The sequence below is a fragment of the Oryza glaberrima genome, chromosome 8 (genome assembly GCF_000147395.1).
Source record: "Oryza glaberrima chromosome 8, OglaRS2, whole genome shotgun sequence".
NCBI lineage: Eukaryota > Viridiplantae > Streptophyta > Magnoliopsida > Poales > Poaceae > Oryza > Oryza glaberrima.
In genome coordinates, this window is record NC_068333.1 from 23,027,474 (window position 1) to 23,046,026 (window position 18,553).

Consider the following 18,553-nt stretch of genomic DNA (forward strand, 5'->3'; position numbering starts at 1 on the left):
GTGGCGCGGGGAAGGTCTTCTACCTGCCCGCCGTCGTCATGCCCATATGACCAACCAAATACCAACACAACCAATTCTCTCAGACGTGAATAGACAGTACAAACGCGGAATTATTAAAAGAAATGCACGAGGTGCCATGGATTAATATGCAGTTTTGCAACTTGTAAGACTAATAAGCAATATTCAAATAACAATTATGATACTCGACGTAATAAAAGGGCTAAACGTTGTATAATGTTTCAACGTTCACTTCTTAAGCCGTGGCTTTATCTCTTCGATAACTGACTGAAAACTCTGCCCAAGATGAAAGTAGTCCTTGGTTACCGCTACCTCCATGAAGTTGTCCTTCGCCACCACGAGATCTATGCACCTGTTCTTCAGCTCCGGGCAGTTGTGCATCTCGGCGCAACACAGAGTCGATATCACCGTCTCCACTGACACGCTCTCCCACAGCTTCTGGGCGCACATCAGCTTCAGCCTGTCCAGCGCGTACCTGTCCGCCGCCGCGAGCAAGCGCTGATGCTGAAGCAGATGACCACTCGTGCCTTCGATGATCTGAAGAACGTCCGTGTACACGAAGTGCAGCAGAGCTCTGAACGTCGCCGGCTCGATGTCACGCAGCGTGACGCAAGGCATGGTGGCCTCCGCCATGGACCCGAGGAGCTCCGCCCTGAACACCGGCGAGCGCGCGGCGAGCACGGCCCGGTGCGCGTGGAACGTCTCGCCGCCGACGGAGAAGGACACGTCCGAGCCGACGGCGCTGCCCACCATGGCGGCGAGCTGGCTGCCCAGGTTGGACGGCGGCACGGCGACATGGTCGTCGCCGTCGTCGTCGTTGCGCAGAACTACGAGCCCACATATGAATGTGACCATACCGTCGAGTGATTCGAGATCGCTTCGCATCACAAAGCGATGCCACCCAAACCAGTCGTAGCCATCCTGGGACGCCTAACACTGCATAGTCCTCTTCGCATGGAACGAGGATGGTGTACCATCTTTTCCAATCAGGAAGGCCTCAAAGATCACCTTGATTTTGGGGTCAATCTGTTTCAGCATCACGAAGAAGAGAGAGATGTATTCACCATTGCCGTCCCCAAACCCATGCGGGTAGCACATGATCTTCGCATTGTGCTCCCCTGTCGAGATTGTTGTTGCTGGCAATCTCTCGCCAATGGCTAGCTTGTGGATTTGTTGGTAGTCAAACTTGTACTCGATGAAACCGGAGGACACCATGTTGCTACTGGCGTCTATGGGGCCTGACCGCCTGAGTAGTAGTAGTATTATTATTTGATCTGCTGGTTGACACTTTTTCAAGGCCAAGACAAGATCACCTAACGATTTACGGTGTAATTAATAGAGTCGCCAAAATCGATAGATTAAAATCGGCTAGCGGAACTGATTTCGAGATTAATTCACTTTCATGGAATCACACAACTAATTTACGAGCAAATTAGTAAAGAAGATAATATCGTACTTACGTGACGACGAACGACTAGTTTCCGAGCAAACTAGTAAAGGATAACCTCCTCGCTTTCGTGGAGAAGCACAACCGTTTTTCAGCGCAAAACGGTAAAGATCAAGCAAATCCTAGGATTGCTAGAGCTCAGGCATAAAAGTAAAATAGAAAATAACGGAAAAGTAAAGGAACGAGAAAAATAGCAGATCGGTAATGTTCGGGGTCGTCCTCGAATCTAAAACCCCTGATATGTATAAGATTATAAGGGTATATGCACTGCTACGGCGCAGACGAGAAATCTACGGAAACAAGGTACCAGAAAATCCTAACAAATAAACTACCAAAAATATCTATCTTCCACTCCTGGCAACCACGCACATCCACAGCTTCGGCATGCAATCGATCAGTACAGGAGCCGAGTTGTCTGCTGTGAAATTCAATGATCCAAGCATATGTCTCCAAGCTAAGTCAGCCATTATGGCCTTCCATCAATTACGTATATAATCCCAGTGCATCACAACTAATCCTGACACACATAAATTTGTCTTTCCAGCAAACCACTTAACACATATAGTACAAGTTATTTTAGATAATTTGGCCTGCTCAAATAAAATCAACTATGAACCAAATTATGACATAAAGACTGCTAAAGAGAGAATTTATATTACAGCAATGCATGCATACGCATCGATGCAAAGTCTTAGGTGGTGTTTGGATCTAGGGACTTAACTTTAGTCTCTGTATTTAGACACTAATTTATAGTACTATATATAGACTACTTATAAAACTAATTACATAAATGAAAGCTAATTCACGAGACAATTTTTTTAAGCCTAATTAATTCATAATTAGATAATATTTATTGTAGCATCACATAGGCTAATCATGGATTAATTAGGCTCAATAGATTCGTCTCGCGAATTAGTCCAAGATTATGGATGAGTTTTATTAATAGTCTACGTTTAATATTTATAATTAATTTCCAAACATCCAATGTGATAGGAAATTAAAAGTTTTAGTCCCATCTAAACAGGGTCTACTCCCTCCGTCCCAAAAAAAGATAAACCCTGGGTTTCCATGTCCAACTTTGACTGTCCGTCTTATATGAATTTTTTTTATAATTCGTATTTTTATTGTTGTTAGATGATAAAGCATGATTAATGCTTTGTGCGTGACTTGTCTTTTTAATTTATTTTATATATTTTTTAAATAAGACAGACGGTTAAACGTTGGACACGAAAATTAAGGTTTGTCTTTTTTTTTTTTTACGGAGGGAGTAATTAGTAACGCTTTGGAGTTCCAACCGCGGAGAGGAGAAGATCCATGATGTCTCCATACAACGCCTCTTCCGAAGCGTCGAGAATGTGAAGACGACGACGCCTGGACGCCTGGTGCATGTCAGTGCGATTGATAGTCAAAAAACAAATGAAACGAAACTGCGGATACACACCGGATTCTAATCACTATAGAGTAAAAACATGTTAACTAAATGGTTATAAATTTTTTTAAAAATATTTGATAAAATAAATTAATATGTAATATACAATTCTACAAACATGCATGTTCAAATTCAACTTCTACAAATATATAACTAATATAAATATTCTTATTTTTTCGTTCGTCACCTCATATGTGCGGTGATTTTTTTCATCCCCCTCGCCTCTCCTAAATCTTAGTCGAAATTCCATCACCCCGACCAAAAAAACTTCCCAATAAGAATACAATCAATCACACAAATAAAATAAAATCGGAGGAAGCATTATACACACACACACACAAATATATCAAAAAAAAAAGATCAAAGGGGAGGTCGCCGTCGAGCCGCCACCGCCGCCGCTAGGACGCTGGCGGGCTGTCGATGCCTCCCTGGGCGCCGCAGCCCCCGCCGCTGCCGGTTGTGGGGAAGCCGCCGTCGCCGCTCGCAGGGGGAGGGCGGCACCGCCACTGCTCGGGGGGGGGGGGGGGGGGAGGGGAGGGGGGCGCCGCCGCCGCAGCTTGGGCTTGGGGGAGGGCGCTACCCCCCTGCCGTTCGGGGGGAGGGCGCCGCTACCGCCGCTTGGGCTCGGGGGGAGAGGCGGCGTCGCCGCCGCAGTCGCTCGGGGAGAGAGGCGCCGCCGCCGCCGCTTTGGCACGAGAGCATCAGGGGCGCGGAGGAGAGGGTGGCGAAGCGAGAGAAGGGAGAGAAGGAAATGGGCTAGGGTTTTTGATAGCTAAGGAGAGGGAGGGGGTTTTGTTTCCCCGATCTCGACGCTCGGCCGTCCGATCAAAACCCTAGAGATCAGACGGCCGCTGTCAACCGGGCCGAAATGGGCCCAAGAGGGATCGAGAGCGAGGCCACTTTTTCGGCCCAAGCCCAGGTTGCGGCCTGGGGAGGGGTAGAGCGCTCGCGCATGCGCAAAAGGCCATAGGCCGACCGGCAAGGGACGAAAAGAAGTCTATTTTAGGTCCCTCGGGCCGAAGAAAAAGAGAAGTTCATTTTAGTACTTCATTTTTTCAGAAGCATTTACAATTATAGTTATTGAATGTGTTTATTTCGAATCAAACCTAAAATGAAGGATTTTCTTTCTTTTTCCAATTAAATAATTGTTAAATGATGTTTGTATTATTAAAATTAGCAATTAAGCTCTAAAAATTCCAATAAAATTCTAAAGAGCGTAACTAATCATGGAGAATTTAATAAAATTAAATTTAACCATGTTATTTTATTTCTCACATTTGCTTTACTTGTAAATTTATTTAATTATACACATACCTACTTAAAAATACCAAATATGTCAATAAATTTGTATTTAATTAATTGCATATTTTTATGATATGTACGCTTCCAAATTCAATATTTTTGTGCACATGTGTTATAAGTACAAGCAATCTTAAGCATCCATGTTTGTTTGATATTCACCCGGTGCAACACACGGGCATATTTGCTAGTTATAACAAAAATAACAAAATTAATTGTTACAATTTGTAGAAGTTGAATTTTAACTTGCATGTTTATGAAGTGGTATATTACATATTGATCTATCTTATTAATTATTTTAATTTTTTTTCATAACCATTTAGATGACATGCAATAAACGGGTGGACATCCACCCAGGTGATTAAAACAGTTTCCCGATACACGCAACTAGTAGTTGCTAATAATTTTATAAGCTAATGTATGAGTGATTTTGTACTACTTGGGAATTACGGGAGATATCATATTTTTTATATAAAATTTGGTATATGAGCATCTTTGATACACTATAAAAAAGGATTTTTTTTTCATACCGCTAAAAAATATTTTCACATGCAGGTCTTTGATCCGTCTGCACCAGGTGTATGTGAAAATCACCCGAGTTCAAATCAAGAGATCGCAAAACTTAGAAAAAAAAAACATAAGAGAAGAGCAGTCAACGTGGTAGCTAGAGAGCTAGTACAAGATATATAAATATTTCAGCTACAATTTCTCAACCCTCTTCTTCAGCTCAGCAACAATGACCGGGAATTTCTGCATGAGCAGTGCAAAACCATCGGTGAACACGGCCTTCCTGAAATTCTCCTCGACGGCAAAGAAATCGATGCACTTGTTCTTCAGCTCCGGGCAGTTGTACATCTCGGCGCAAACCAAGATCGCGGCGACCGAATCCGGCGTCATGTTGTCCAGCAACCTCTGTCCGCACATGATCTTTAGCCTGTCCAGCGCGTACCTGTCGGCCATGGCGAGCAGGTGCTTGAAGAACACGTTCGTCGACGAGGAGCCCTGATGGAGTTTGCCGGCGTCTGCAGGCAACTCGTCCGTGTAGATGAATCGGAGCAGAGCTCTGAATATCGCCGGCTCGATTCCCTGCAGCGTAATGCACGACGACGACGGCGAGGTGGATTCGGACTTGCAGCCAAAGAGCTCCGTCCTGAACACCGGCGACCGGGCGGCGAGCACGGCACGGTGAGCGGCGAACCTCTCGCCGCCGCCGCCGACGACGACGAAGGTGACATCCGCACCATCCTCGCTGTCCAGCAGGCCGCCGAGATGGACCCCGATGTTCGGCGGCGGCAGCGGCAATAAGCCGCCGTCGAGATGGCCGCCGGTGACCCCCGGCGACGGCAGCGGCACACGGTTGCCGTCGCCGTCTCCGTCGTCGTCACGCAGGACGACGACGACGCACATGATCCTGACCTTGCCATCCACCACGAACACCGATGACAAATTGCTTCGCTTCACGAATCGTGGCCATCCCCACGCGGGATAGCCCGCGGGTGGGTAGACCTGCACTAACCTGTTCGATCCATCGGACGGGTTGCCGTGTTCATCCACCATGAAGGCGTCGAAGATGGCCTTGATGTTCTTGGACTTGCTGATCAGCTCGAGGTAGAGCGAGATGTAGTCGCCATTGTTGTCTGCCTTGTCGCCGCGCGGGTAGCAGTTCACCCTCCAGGTTAGCCCTCCGGCGGTGAAGAGGTCGGAGTTGATGGGATCGCCGATGGCAGAGGCGTTCGTCGCCGAGTAATCCAGTCTGAGCTCCACGAAACCGGAGGCCGGCGCCATGCTCGATCGATCGTGTGCTGAGATGAGACGTACGTGTGATTTCAGCAGAAAGACTGAGAAGGATAGATAGATATCGAACGAACGCCAATGTGTATACCGTATAATGCCGATGTGATGAGTTATATATATGTATTGTGATCTCTTTCTCTAATTTTGGATGTGTCGATCGATTTTCTTATTGGATAGTACAAACTCCTATTTCGGTATTTCCATAATAAGAAAATCGATTTGTCGTGTCGATCGATTTTTGGATGTGTCGATCGATTTGTTGTGTCGTAGTCTTATTGGATTCGGATACATGCCCGGCACATGAACATGATAAGATGAATTTTGCAGTCCTTTAGAAAATACTTGAGATACCTAAATTTTGCACTATAATTTTTGGTACCTTAAGAAACTTATTATAGTATCTAGAGGTATCAAATTGTACACTAGAAAATAGAAAATGCTTCTCATCGAACATTCGAAGCAATGACAAAAATCGGATAGGCAGCCTCTAACACACATACACATATCCAACCCTATATCTCTACCTCCAACCATATAACATGCACCTTTAACGATATTTAAAACGATTTTTCTCTTAAATTACTCATCTAATCTATAATCTGATCACACCGTTGTATTCGTTGTAATTAAATCTTTACAACAAGATGTCGCATGATTATATTCCGATAAAAAATAATCATATGTTTCAATCCATTAACACTTTTTGTTTCATACGTGATAGATACATGTTTCAATATGTGTCTTCAGCGTCTCTCCTCTCTCTCCACCTCATGCATGCATGCATGCATGCATGCATTTTAGCTAGTTTCAAAATGATTTTTCTCTTAAATTAATTATCCAATCTACGATCTGATCACACCGTTGTATTCTTTGTAATTAAATCTTTACAACAGGATATCGCATAATTATATTTTGATGAAAGAAAAACATATGTTTCAATCCATTAACATTGGTTGTTTCATATGTGATAGCGATATATTTTAACATGTATCTTCACCATGTTTCATAAACTTTTTAAATGTTTCAGTTGCTGATTTTTTTAACCCTATATAACTTGATATTTCACTCATTAGTTAATTGGAACATTTGACTGACTGATTCTTTTTTTTTTTTGCATATTGCATATGCAGGTGGTGTGATGACGCGTAAACAGTCGGGCGTCCGATATTTGGTGGAATATCGGACGTCTGACGCGGAGTCGTCTCCCTAGAATATATAGCATCTCTAAGTATCTTAAGAATGATAAAAATACCCAATTGATAATATGGTCGATTCCATCACAGCCTGGTGGTATATTTGGAACCAAAGAAATGCATGAAGCTTCCAACAAACCCCAAGATCAGCTGATGAAGTAGTTGGACAAATTCTGATGAAAAGCAAGAGCATTCAGCTAGTACATATAACACCCCCAATATAATTAAACATGATAAAAAAAAACAAGTTCAAAGCCAGACATAACTTAGAAAAAAAAAACATAACACAAGTGCAGTGAACGCGATAGAGGACTAAAAGATATATATGCAGCTACGGTTTCACAATCCTCTTCTTCAGCTCAGCAGCTATGAGCGGGAATTTCTGCACCAGCATCGCAAAACCATCGGTGAACACGGCTCTCCTGAAATTCTCCTCGACGGCAAAGAAGTCGATGCACTTGTTCTTCAGCTCCGGGCAATCGTATGTCTCGGCGCAAGCCAAGATTCCGGCGACTGAATCCGACGTCATGCTGTGCAACAGCCTCTGGCCACACATGAGCTTAAGCCTGTCGAGCGCGTACCTGTCAGCCATGGCGAGCAGATGCTGGAAGAACGCGCCCATCGAGGAGCCCTGATGATTGAGTTTGCCGGCGTCTGCGGCCGGCAAGTCGTCGGTGTAGATGAACCGGAGTAGAGCTCTGAACGTTGCAGCGTCGATATCTTTCAGCGTTATGCACGACGAGGTGGATTCGGACATGCCGCCGAACAGCTCCGCCCTGAAGACCGGCGACCGGGCGGCGAGCACGGCACGGTGGGCGGCGATCCTCTCGCCGTCGACAACGAAGGAGACGTCCGTCGTCCCATCCCCGCCGTTTTAGGAAGAGCGATAAGTAATCACCATTGTTGCCCTCCTTCTCGTAACCACGCGGGTAATAGTCTACACTCCAGGTGAACCCACCGGCCGAGAAGACGTCGGAGGTGAGCATGTCGCCGACGGCGTAGGCGTTGGTCGCCGAATAATCTAGTTTGAGCTCCAAAAAACCGGAGGCCGGCGCCATGTTCATGGTGGTGGCAGATGGACAGTCTGCGAGATGGGGAGATAGATCGAAAAGCAATGTATACATATACTAATGAGTAATTATGAGTATCATTTTTCTGTTTTTTGAGATCCGTAGATCGATTCACTTTCCTATACGGAAATATATCTAGGCCAGTTCAGATGCATAGGCGCATCACCACTGACCCATATCGATGGGACTGACTAGGTGACTAGGGCTGTGTTAGGGAGTGAGGTTGGTAACCCTCTGCTTCGCACGTAAAATGGAGCAGCGTTTAGTGTATGACTAATTAAGTATTAGCTAAAATAAATATAAAAAATAGATTAATATGATTTTTAAAGCAACTTTCATATAAAAAAATTTTATAAACTGTTTAGCAGTTTGAAAAGCGTGTGCGCGGAAGAGCTGGGGAAAACTCAGCGTAGGAAGAGGAGTTTTAGGGTGAGTTTGAGATGAGGGGAAAAGAGACGATTGAGAAGATATACAAAACGAGGTGAGCCATTAGTACAAGATTAATTGAGTATTAATTATTTCAAACTTCAAAAATGGATTAATAAGATTTTCTAAAGCAAATTACATATAGAATTTTTTTTTCAAAAAACACCCTATTTAGTAGATCAGCATGCTTTCTCCAGCTGCCAAACGTAGCCTTAGAGCAGGTACAATAGCAGGCTATAAGCCAGCTATAAACATATTTTAAAGAGATAAAGGAAGAGAGAAAAGAGCAATGGGCTACAGATTTATAGCCAGGCGTAGCATGGAATCCAAGACGTAATGTGTGTATGACAGGTGAGACTAGGTATTAATAGTATAGTAAGTAACTATTGTATGAATCGGCTATTACTTCCTCTGTTTCATAACGAGAGTTATTCTAGCATTGCCCACATTTATATATATGTTAAATGATGTGAGCAATGGTAGAATGCTTTACATTATACAACGAAGGGAATACATTGGCTATGATAATTTGGAGTTAATAATGGACTATACTATTAAACTTGCTTAGTACTTGAGAGGGGAGGTATCAAAACTCAGCCGTTGATTAAGGTTAATCGGATGGAAATGATTGATCGGTACCTGTTGCCTGTTGGTACTAACGTCGTTCCGCCGCGGGGTACCTAGTGGTTGGTAGGGCAGCTAAGTAATTTCGTTGTGTCATGGTTGACTCTGGCGATGGGTATCTCACCAAATCGGCTACAGATCAGCTCCACGGCTGCTGCTTCTTCGCTGGCTTGCAAATTGCAATCGAAGAAGAAGAAGAGGAAGACGAAGAGGAGGATGGATGGCGGCGGCGGCAACTGGAGGCCCACCCAGGGGGCCGACCCCGCCGCCGCTGGGGGCATCGATCTCAGCGCCCCCGCCCCCGCCCCCGCCGGCGGCGACTGGCGCTCCCAGCTCCAGTCTGAGGGACGCACCAGGATCGTCAACAAGATGTATCTACTCATCCCCCTTCCCTTCTATGTTCAGATGCCTCCGGTTTCTTATTAGCTTTGACATTCTTGTCTAGTTCACCTAGTCTAGATATCCAATTGAACTCAGTTTACATTTCATCGGACACAGTTACATAGAAAAACACATACATACAGTATAGAAGTTTGCTTACCTTCGACTGGAAGATGCACCCCTTCCCTTATGTTCAAATGGATCTTCCCTTCGAGGGGATTATGATGGCAAGGCAAACTGTTTGATGGAGAAACCACCTACCTCTCTCGTTTATTTTACTTCTTTATGTTGGATCATGTATGTGCCACTCTCGCCGAGTCCTTGTAGCCGTTGTCCACTTTTGGTCATAGCCACTAGTAGTATGATATCTGAGGGACATTTAACTTTTTTTTCACTTTTAAGATGTGGCAATTAATTATCTGCCACTCGCTGTGTATAACATGTGGGCCCTTATATATCTATGACATGTAGATTCAGTGACAAATCATTTATCACCCCTCGTAAGAGTGACAAATAATTAATTATTCCGATATTTGAGCACGTAACGTGGGCGATGCCTACTCATTTGTCCAACATCTTAAATGGTAGACCGACACATTATGCCTTAGGTGACAATTTTTTTTTGCACAAAACATCTCAAAAGAAATATATCTCTCTTTTTTTTCTGCATGGGATATATTTGTCATTTACTTGCTTGTTGCAATCTATGTACAGAGTGGAGACTCTGAAGAAGCATCTACCAGTATCAGGGCCTGAGGGGCTGAATGAACTTCAAAAGTTAGCAGTGCGATTTGAAGAGAGAATCTATACTGGAGCCACCAGCCAGGTACACTTAGCCTCTTGCTAACTTCCTCGGGTTGATCCAATCTTTCAGTTGTGGGGCTCAAGCATGGCATTTGGGATCTTAGTAGAAGAAATCGATCTTCAAATGTTTGCAAATATGTCTGTTGATTTTGAAATTTGTTAGAGTTTCACCATGAAGTATCCACATTTTTTTTGAACCGATGGTAATATTTCACACCTCCACCAGATTATCCAAGGCTGCTGAAACTTTTTCCTTCCATTTTATCGGTAGAAAATCTCCTTTGCGCCTTAATACGGGGACTAAGACTGATTCAGTCCTATGCTAGAGGTGTTGATGTCCCCACATCATTTTTCATTAATAACATATCTCAATAGTAAATTAGTAATAATGAATTATAGAACTAAACAATATTTTTACCATGAGACTGGTTTCTCTCATTGGCCATGTTAAAAGTACAGGAGTTGTACCTTGAGTTCTGTAAGCCCATCATTTCATCTGTTCATGCTTGTATAAATCACCTGTAAAATATTCCCTTTATCCGAGATGAAACATCAAACAATGGTTTACTCCAGTCCTTCCTTTTGTGTTAGTACTTCATTTTGGTAAACATTTTTGTAGGAGCTTCCTTGGCTGGGTATAGGGTTTCATAATCTCCATATTCCAATTGTTCTCCTGGTCATACTTCATCAGGCTTATTCATGCCAAAGTAGCTTGCTGTATAGATAAGAATTTGTATAATTTAAATGATAGTATAAAAAAACGAAGCATATGTTTCAATTGTGCTAACCACCAGGATTTAGGGTGGCAAGTTATTTATTACTACAAAGCCAAATCTTACCATTGTATTCTTTTGCATTACCAGTCTGATTACTTGCGGAAGTTGTCTCTAAAAATGCTCTCTATGGAGACAAAGACTCAACAGAGTCCTGGAAACGCCCAAGTGATTCAAAACCAAAATCCCCCTGGCTCAGGTATCATATGACGTATATCCAATATCCGATTCTGAAATACTGGAGTAATAGTAAGATATTTGGTGGTACCATATTTTGTTCACCTTAAGTTTTTATCTCTATCTCTACTATTATAAAAATTGAAGATGTTTTTGCCAGTATTTTGGTATGTCATTCATGTTTGAGCCGGTTTTTAAATTCGTTTGCTTTTGAAAATACATATCCATGTTGAGTCGGATTTTAAGTTCGTTTACTTTTGGAAATACAAAAGGAGTCGTATAAGAAATCTCATTAAAAATACTTGCATGTTAACTTGAGATGAATTTCGAACTCCTAATTGCAGCTCATGATTTTCTAGAAAAAAAATATCCAAGTGAATTCCCACAGTAAATTTTACCCTAGCCAAACCGTATAACAATAATAAGATTAAAATAGTATTCACCCGTTGCAACGCACGGGTATCTTTTCTAGTGTGTGTGTATATATATGATGTAACTATATTGTATTTAATGGTGACCCATGCATGTGTGTTGACAACCCCATTTATGATAGGAAACCATCTGATGGATGCTGTCAGTGGCAAAGCTTGGGCTCTGCCACACTGGGAAGTACCCCTCTGTCCTAAAAAAAAAAAAAGTCCAATCCTAGCTACGAACCTGGACATGCGTGTCCAAATTCGTAGCTAGAGTTTGCCTTTTTTTGGTATGGAGTAGTACAACACTACAACAGTGCTCTCTCATTTTAGGGCCTGTTTAGTTACCAAACAAAATTTTTCATGTTGTCTCATCGAATGTTTAGACACATGCATAGAGTACTAAATGTAGAAAAAAAAACAATTACACAGTTCGTCAGGAAATTGCGAGACGAATCTTTTAAGCATAATTACGGCATGATTTGACAATATAGTTATTAGACTACGTCTAATATTTTAAATGTGTGTTCATATATCCGATGTAAGGGTCGGCCCTGGGCCTAGGCTGGCTGGGGGCCCATCACCAACCCCCAACCCCCCCTCCCCCAGCCATCAGCCCACGCGCAAGCCAGGAGGGAGGGATGCAGAAGGCCGCGACGCCGCTTCGCTAATCGCTAGATCGCTTCGTTTTCTGTTTTTCTCCTCGCGAATCGCGATTCCGCTTCCGCGAGTGACTCCCTAACTCCGCGACCGCGACGTGTGTCCTCTCCGGCTCTCCGCGTCGATGGCGCCTGGCCGAGTGGCCGGCTGGCCGCCGGCACGCCAGGGCCGCCTCTATCCTCTAATCGCCAACGCCTGAACGCCCAAGCCTCTCTGAGCCTCACACGCCTCTCCCCGTCTCCAGTCTGGCAGTCTCCTGTTGCGGTGTTGCCGGCCATAAGCCCTTGGCAAACTGAGGTTAGTTACGTACTTAGGTTAATTAGGCAAACAACAAACCGAAGTTTCTTGCTTGGCATCATTGTATGATTTTTCCACTCGAAAAATCAGGTTAGTTAGGCTATAATTTTCATGGTTATTGCTGTATAATTTACTTTACAATATATATATTTACTATTTCAGGTGTTACAATGTTACCAAAAAACATTTGTCAGGTGCTCAGAAAAGAAACAAAAGAAAACGGGGAGATCAATTAATCGGTTCACAAAAGAAATGATTTCGCTTCAAGAAATACGTGAAGAAGCTCTTTTTTATAAGGGATATAGGATGTTTGTGGTCTCCTATTAATGTATTCATACTACTTTGTTTCTATAGTGTTTTTTAGTTGTCAATTATACTATCAATATTATTTATCGACAATAAATTGCTGTATTGCAACTTGCAAACTATTTGATTTACTATTTACCATGTTAGAAATGTTTATTTGTGTCACTATATAGTATATGTGCTTTATAGAGTATATGTATTAGAAGTAAAAATATTTAGCCTTAATGCCTTAAGGGCCCATAGTGTCGAGTTCGCCTAGGGCCTCTCAAATGTCAGGACCGGCCTTGGATGTGACATGCAGGGGCAAAATTATTTGCCAACTAAACAAGCCCTTAGCTTGTACTGGATAATGCTCAAGCAAGTAAATTAAGGCAAAATGCCTGCAAGTTGAAACCTCCAAACTTGTTGATCACTCGAACCTAATTAAGTAATTAAGTAATGGGACTGTCTATGTGAGATTTGCATGATTTTTTAGACTTCCATCATGCAGTGTTTCACCAAGTAGATCGAAAATGTTTCAACCTTTTAAAAAGCTGTACATAATCAAATCACCCTATGATACATTTTTCTACAACGTATGAAACAACGGTTCTGAATATATTGAAACGTAAAACAAATCCGAGTACATCGAGAAAGAGTCTATATGGGATTCACATGATTTTTTTAGGCTTCCATCATGTAGATTTTGAAGCCAATTAGGCGTTGTTTCACCAAGTAAATCGAAAATATTTTAATCTTCTAAAAATATGAATCATAATCAAATCATCTCATGAAACATTTTACTACAATGAAACAACAGTTCTGAATATATTAAAACATGAATGATTTAGCTATTAAAAATCATTCGACAGCCATTTAGCCTTCTCGGGGATGATTGCTGATCCTGATAGCAAACACACCTTTCGGTTGTTGCTGGCCACGAACCCTTGCGTGGTCAGATTCAAAGCTTTTGGGCACCAACATCAAAACAAACGACCCCTTCAATATGCTTGTTCTATTAGAGGATAGATCAGCCATGCAATGTAGAAAAGCAAAGCAAGGCTCACACCATCACGTCTGCTGCCAGCAGCCCAAAGACCAAAGCTACACATAGCTTTCTAGCACCCATTATCTTTTTTTGTTAATCAAAGACTAGCATCATACTCTAGCCCATTGGCAATACACAATCACTTCATCGATATAATCCATCTTCCTTCACCATCATCGGTAACTAGGATGGAAGTAAATCACTCAGTCCTAACCCAAGCTCGCTTCTTTTCTTCAAACTCCGAATGAAATGATTTTAAATACCCCAGTAAAATCATGCGCTACTATAAGGTGATCATAACAACGAAGAAATAGTTAACAAACCCTAGAATATGTACTGATTGGTCCTTAACTATACGATGATTCAAAGTGATGATAAGAGACAATTATCTTAGGCTGGGTTTAGTTCCCAACTTTTTCTTCAAACTTCCAACTTTTCCATCACATCAAAACTTTCCTACTCACATAAACTTCTATCTTTTTTCTTCAAACTTTCAATTTTAGTCAAACTTCCAATTTTGGCGTGGAACTAAACACACCCTTAGTTCGTTAGATTAAGAGCAATCAATGGCTCTAATGTATGCCAAGCACAGTAGAAAGTCTCCCAGGGGATAGTATTTTCTACGGCACCTAGGTATATGTATGCTGTTTACATAGTTATGTAAAAATTTTATAAATTTTGATTAGTAGATCTTTATCTTTACCCTTTTACCTCCTTAAAAAATTCGTAGTGTTTCTGTCGTCCAACGTCAATAGTTTTCCCAATAAAATAAATAAAAAGGCAAAAAAAAATTAAAGTCCGACTCCCTAAAAAAGACGAAAACAAAAAAGAAGGGCTAAAAAAAACTTCCAAAAAAATAAGGGCCGCGTACGAGTATGGGCCAGAAACGTGCACGAGTTAGTCTGATGGCGCATACGCGCTAATTAGCAATTTTGAAGAGGTTGTGTGCATGGGTGCTCACCAAGGGTGTGGCAGAAGCAATAGGATGGACACTGGCAGCGTCGCTGTTGTCAGGATGGAGACTACCGGCGGCGTCGCGGGCGAAGACGCGGGAAGTTGAGGCCACCAGGATCGACGCGCTGAGGGCCTCCCCGCCTCCTCCCCCTCCGTGCAACGATGGCTGTCGCCCTCCGCCCTTTTCCCGCCTTCTCCTTCTCCTCGCGCGCACGCCGACCTCCCCGTCCCGTTCATCGGCCTCCCCGCCCGATGGCTATCGCCCTCTGCCCTTTTCCCCGCCTTCTCCCTCTCCTCGCATGCTCGCCAGCCTCCCCATCCCACTCGTCGGCCTCCTCGCCCCCTCGCCGGCCTCCCCGTCCCGTTCATCGGCCTCCCCGCCTCCTCCCTCTCTCCGCGCATGCTCGCCAGCTTCCCAGCCCGATGGTTGCCGCGCCTCGCCCTTCTCCCCGCTAGCAGGCAGCCTCCGCCCTTCTTCCTCTCGGTGCGACCTTGTCAGGCGGCGAGGGTGCTCGAGGATTAAAAGATGGTCAGGAGGGAGAAGGGAGAAGGACGTGGTGGAGATAGAGAGGAGGGTGGGACCCATTAACATGTGGGTCCCACTATTTTTTTCCTTTTGTTTGACCAACATGTGGACCCCACATTTTGTTTTTATTTGGTACCTCTAGGTATTAAGTATCTCAAGGTACTAAAAATTTTAATGTAAAATTTAGGTACCTCAAAGTACCTTCTCAAGGACTGTAAAATTCCTCATATAAAAATATTATTTTCTTTGTTTGATAAATTATTTAAATGTAATGAACTTTGAGTATTTCTGGTAAAAAGTAATGATATTCTTAATTCATACAAACTCCAAACTTTGATCACAAAGAGACATGTCGATTGCCATCAATGTGGATATCGAGGAATGGACTATTAATTTGAGTAGAAATAAAATGAGAAAACTAGAGCCTGACAGTACAGGTCCTGAAAATGGCAAATTTGAACGGCCAGACAAAATATCACTCCATTACATTGATTTAGCTCTCAGCAAACCTCTGATCTCATCCTTAATCGAGGGAAAACGCTGCACCAATTGCACATAGCCCTCAGTTAGCACGGTCTCCTTGAAGTTCTTGTCCTGCACGAAGAAGTCAAGACAGCTACTCTTCAGCTCTGGGCAACCATGCATCTCAGCGTGGATCAATGTCGTCGCAACCGTGTCCACTGACACTGCCTCCCATAGCTTCTGCGCACACATCAACTTTAACCTGCTCAAATCATACCTATCAGCAGCTGCAAGCAATTTCTGGAATAGCTCATCGGTCGCCATTGCTGCCATCTTGAGCTGATCACCGCCGTCGTCGGCAGGCAACTTGTCGGTGTAGATGAACCGAAGTAGAGCTCTGAACGTCAAAGGCTCGATGTCGTGTAAAGTGATGGAGGACATCTTGGACTCCGCCATGGAACCAAGGAGCTCGGCACGGAACACCGGCGAGCGGGCGGCGAGCACGGCACGGTGAGCCGGGAACGTCTCGCCGTCGACGAGGAAGGAGACATCCGTCCCTTCCCCGCGGTCCAGCAGGCCACCGAGATGGGCACCAATGTCAGACGGTGGCACGGGCACGGTGTTGTCTCGTATGACGATGACCACACACATGATTCTGACCTTGCCATCCACCACGTACGACGACGACGACGACTCGAGATCGCTTCGCTTCACGAACTGTGGCCATCCCCATGCGGTATAGCCAATGGTTGGGTGAACATGCACGCCCCTGTCTGCGTGGGTGGAAGATGGCTCGTCGTCTTTTTCCACCAAGAAGGCGTCAAAAATGGCCCTGACATTGTTGGAAGTGGATTCGCGGACCAGCTCGAGGAAGAGCGAGAGGTACTCACCGTTATCTTCTTTACTATACCACTCGGGTAGCACCTTATCCTCCATGCGTGTCCTCCGGCAGGAAAGACATCAGAGCGGACGATGTCGCCGATGGCACAGTTCTTGTTGGCCGCCGCATAATCTAGTTTGAACTCGAGAAAACCGGAGTCCGGCATGTCTACGCAGACGATGCAGCTGAAACCAGAACGCACTCGAGAGAGTATGGAGTGTAGGATCGAACACGAATAACCAAGCGTACCAGAGAAGGGTGAATGGTTGATAAAATCAAAAATCCAAAAACTTTTAGCGGAAATAAAAGTTCCCTCAAATCGATGGAGAACTTGATGTAGTTCTATCGCCGCTGGTCGGACCGCTCGCACGCTGCCGGTCTAACCACCGCCTGGTCGCTGGTTGAACCGCCTCCCTGCCGCTGCCGCCGGTTGAGCCGCCGATGTGACCGCCCGCCGGTTAGACCAATGAATCGCCTCCGGTCAAACCATTAGGATCCAGAAAAACACGTATCAACGAAACACTTAAAAGTATATCAACTTTATTGCATCAATATATGTTTACAAAGTGCACCTAAGGTACTCCTCTCTCAACTCACGAACTAGGATTGAAACCTCGAAGTAAATCCTAACTTTTCTCTACCAAAAAGTCAATATCCATTTAGTCTCAACCCCTCATTTATTTATAAAAAAAACTCTAGGACTCAATAGCTCAATTTCCAAACCTTTTACAATTTAACAAAACTGCAGCCGCACCAGCCACAAACAATCACACCGAGTCGGACTTCTCTGTTTCCTGCTCGGTCACCTGCGCACGGCTGCTTCCTCTCCAGCCGCACAGGCCAGCTGGGCCGATGCCTTGCTGCCTCTCGACGTGGGCCACCTAGGCTGCCCTGCAGCCCACCGCATCTCATACCAACGTGGGCCGCCAGCAATCCAAGCCAGCCCAACCATCCAGGCCGACATCCACAGCACACACGACACATGTATGCTACAGTGTACCGCTACAGTTCATAGTGTACTGTAGCAACCATGTACTTGACATATACCACCTCCGTTTTTTAATAGATGACGCCATTGACTTTTTCTCACATGTTTGACCATTCGTCTTATTCAAAAATTTTATGTAAATGTATAAGATATAAATCACACTTAAAGTACTATGAGTAATAAAACAACTCATAACAAAAAAAATTATAATTACGTATTTTTTTTGAATAAGACGAATGGTCAAACATGTGAGAAAAATTCAACGGCGTCATCTATTAAAAAACGGAGGGAGTATATGCATGCTCCAACAGTACCTCGCCATACTGTAGCATCATATATACTCCACTCCAGCGAAGTGAGCATAGCTTAACTAGTTAGGTTCTTTGTGGTGGAACCAGCCCACCCGAGTTCAAATCCTAGATTTGACACGGATGCTCGTATTTACGGCTAATTATTCTTTCAGTGGTAGGCGACGTACCCGTCGACAGCGAGGCGCTCATAGGGGTAGGGTGTGCGTGTGTGCGTTCATGGGGGTGAGTGTGCGCACATTGTGAGCGCCTGCGTTTGTACTGTGTTTTAAAAAAAATATATACTCCACTCCAATT

At 43.9% G+C, this 18,553-nt stretch overlaps 4 protein-coding genes and 1 pseudogene across 4 annotated transcripts; 1 reads left to right on the forward strand and 4 right to left on the reverse strand.

Annotated features, from left to right (window-relative positions):
- Positions 1 to 246: 246 nt before the first annotated feature.
- Positions 247 to 1,236, reverse strand: LOC127781107 (BTB/POZ and MATH domain-containing protein 1-like; annotated as a pseudogene).
- Positions 1,237 to 4,892: 3,656 nt separating this feature from the next.
- Positions 4,893 to 5,978, reverse strand: LOC127781771 (BTB/POZ and MATH domain-containing protein 1-like). The gene has a single exon (XM_052308798.1). It carries the CDS (start codon positions 5,976 to 5,978, stop codon positions 4,893 to 4,895), a length of 1,086 nt encoding a protein of 361 aa, XP_052164758.1.
- A 1,533-nt stretch (positions 5,979 to 7,511) lies between these two features.
- LOC127783134 (BTB/POZ and MATH domain-containing protein 1-like) lies at positions 7,512 to 8,238 on the reverse strand. The gene is made up of 2 exons (XM_052310381.1): positions 8,139 to 8,238; positions 7,512 to 8,056 (listed from the first exon to the last, which is right to left on the reverse strand). The coding sequence occupies exons 1-2, from the start codon at positions 8,236 to 8,238 to the stop codon at positions 7,512 to 7,514; spliced, it is 645 nt and encodes a 214-aa protein (XP_052166341.1).
- A 1,138-nt stretch (positions 8,239 to 9,376) lies between these two features.
- On the forward strand, positions 9,377 to 13,263 carry LOC127781454 (mediator of RNA polymerase II transcription subunit 15a). The gene is made up of 4 exons (XM_052308409.1): positions 9,377 to 9,671; positions 10,396 to 10,507; positions 11,349 to 11,457; positions 12,968 to 13,263. The coding sequence occupies exons 1-4, from the start codon at positions 9,412 to 9,414 to the stop codon at positions 13,039 to 13,041; spliced, it is 555 nt and encodes a 184-aa protein (XP_052164369.1). The 5' UTR covers positions 9,377 to 9,411; the 3' UTR covers positions 13,042 to 13,263.
- Positions 13,264 to 16,101: 2,838 nt separating this feature from the next.
- Positions 16,102 to 17,016, reverse strand: LOC127783135 (BTB/POZ and MATH domain-containing protein 2-like). The gene has a single exon (XM_052310382.1). It carries the CDS (start codon positions 17,014 to 17,016, stop codon positions 16,102 to 16,104), a length of 915 nt encoding a protein of 304 aa, XP_052166342.1.
- Between the last annotated feature and the right edge of the window lie 1,537 nt (positions 17,017 to 18,553).

Coding starts and splice junctions, on each gene's coding strand:
- LOC127783134 (XM_052310381.1), bottom strand. CDS start 8,238: ATGGCGCCGGCCTCCGGTTTTTTGGAGCTCAAACTAGATTATTCGGCG. Junction 8,057..8,138: donor CTCCGACGTCTTCTCGGCCG/GTGGGTTCACCT, acceptor ATCGCTCTTCCT/AAAACGGCGGGGATGGGACG.
- LOC127781454 (XM_052308409.1), top strand. CDS start 9,412: ATGGGTATCTCACCAAATCGGCTACAGATCAGCTCCACGGCTGCTGCT. Junction 9,672..10,395: donor ACCAGGATCGTCAACAAGAT/GTATCTACTCAT, acceptor ATCTATGTACAG/AGTGGAGACTCTGAAGAAGC. Junction 11,458..12,967: donor CCAAAATCCCCCTGGCTCAG/GTATCATATGAC, acceptor TTACTATTTCAG/GTGTTACAATGTTACCAAAA.
- LOC127783135 (XM_052310382.1), bottom strand. CDS start 17,016: ATGGAGGATAAGGTGCTACCCGAGTGGTATAGTAAAGAAGATAACGGT.
- LOC127781771 (XM_052308798.1), bottom strand. CDS start 5,978: ATGGCGCCGGCCTCCGGTTTCGTGGAGCTCAGACTGGATTACTCGGCG.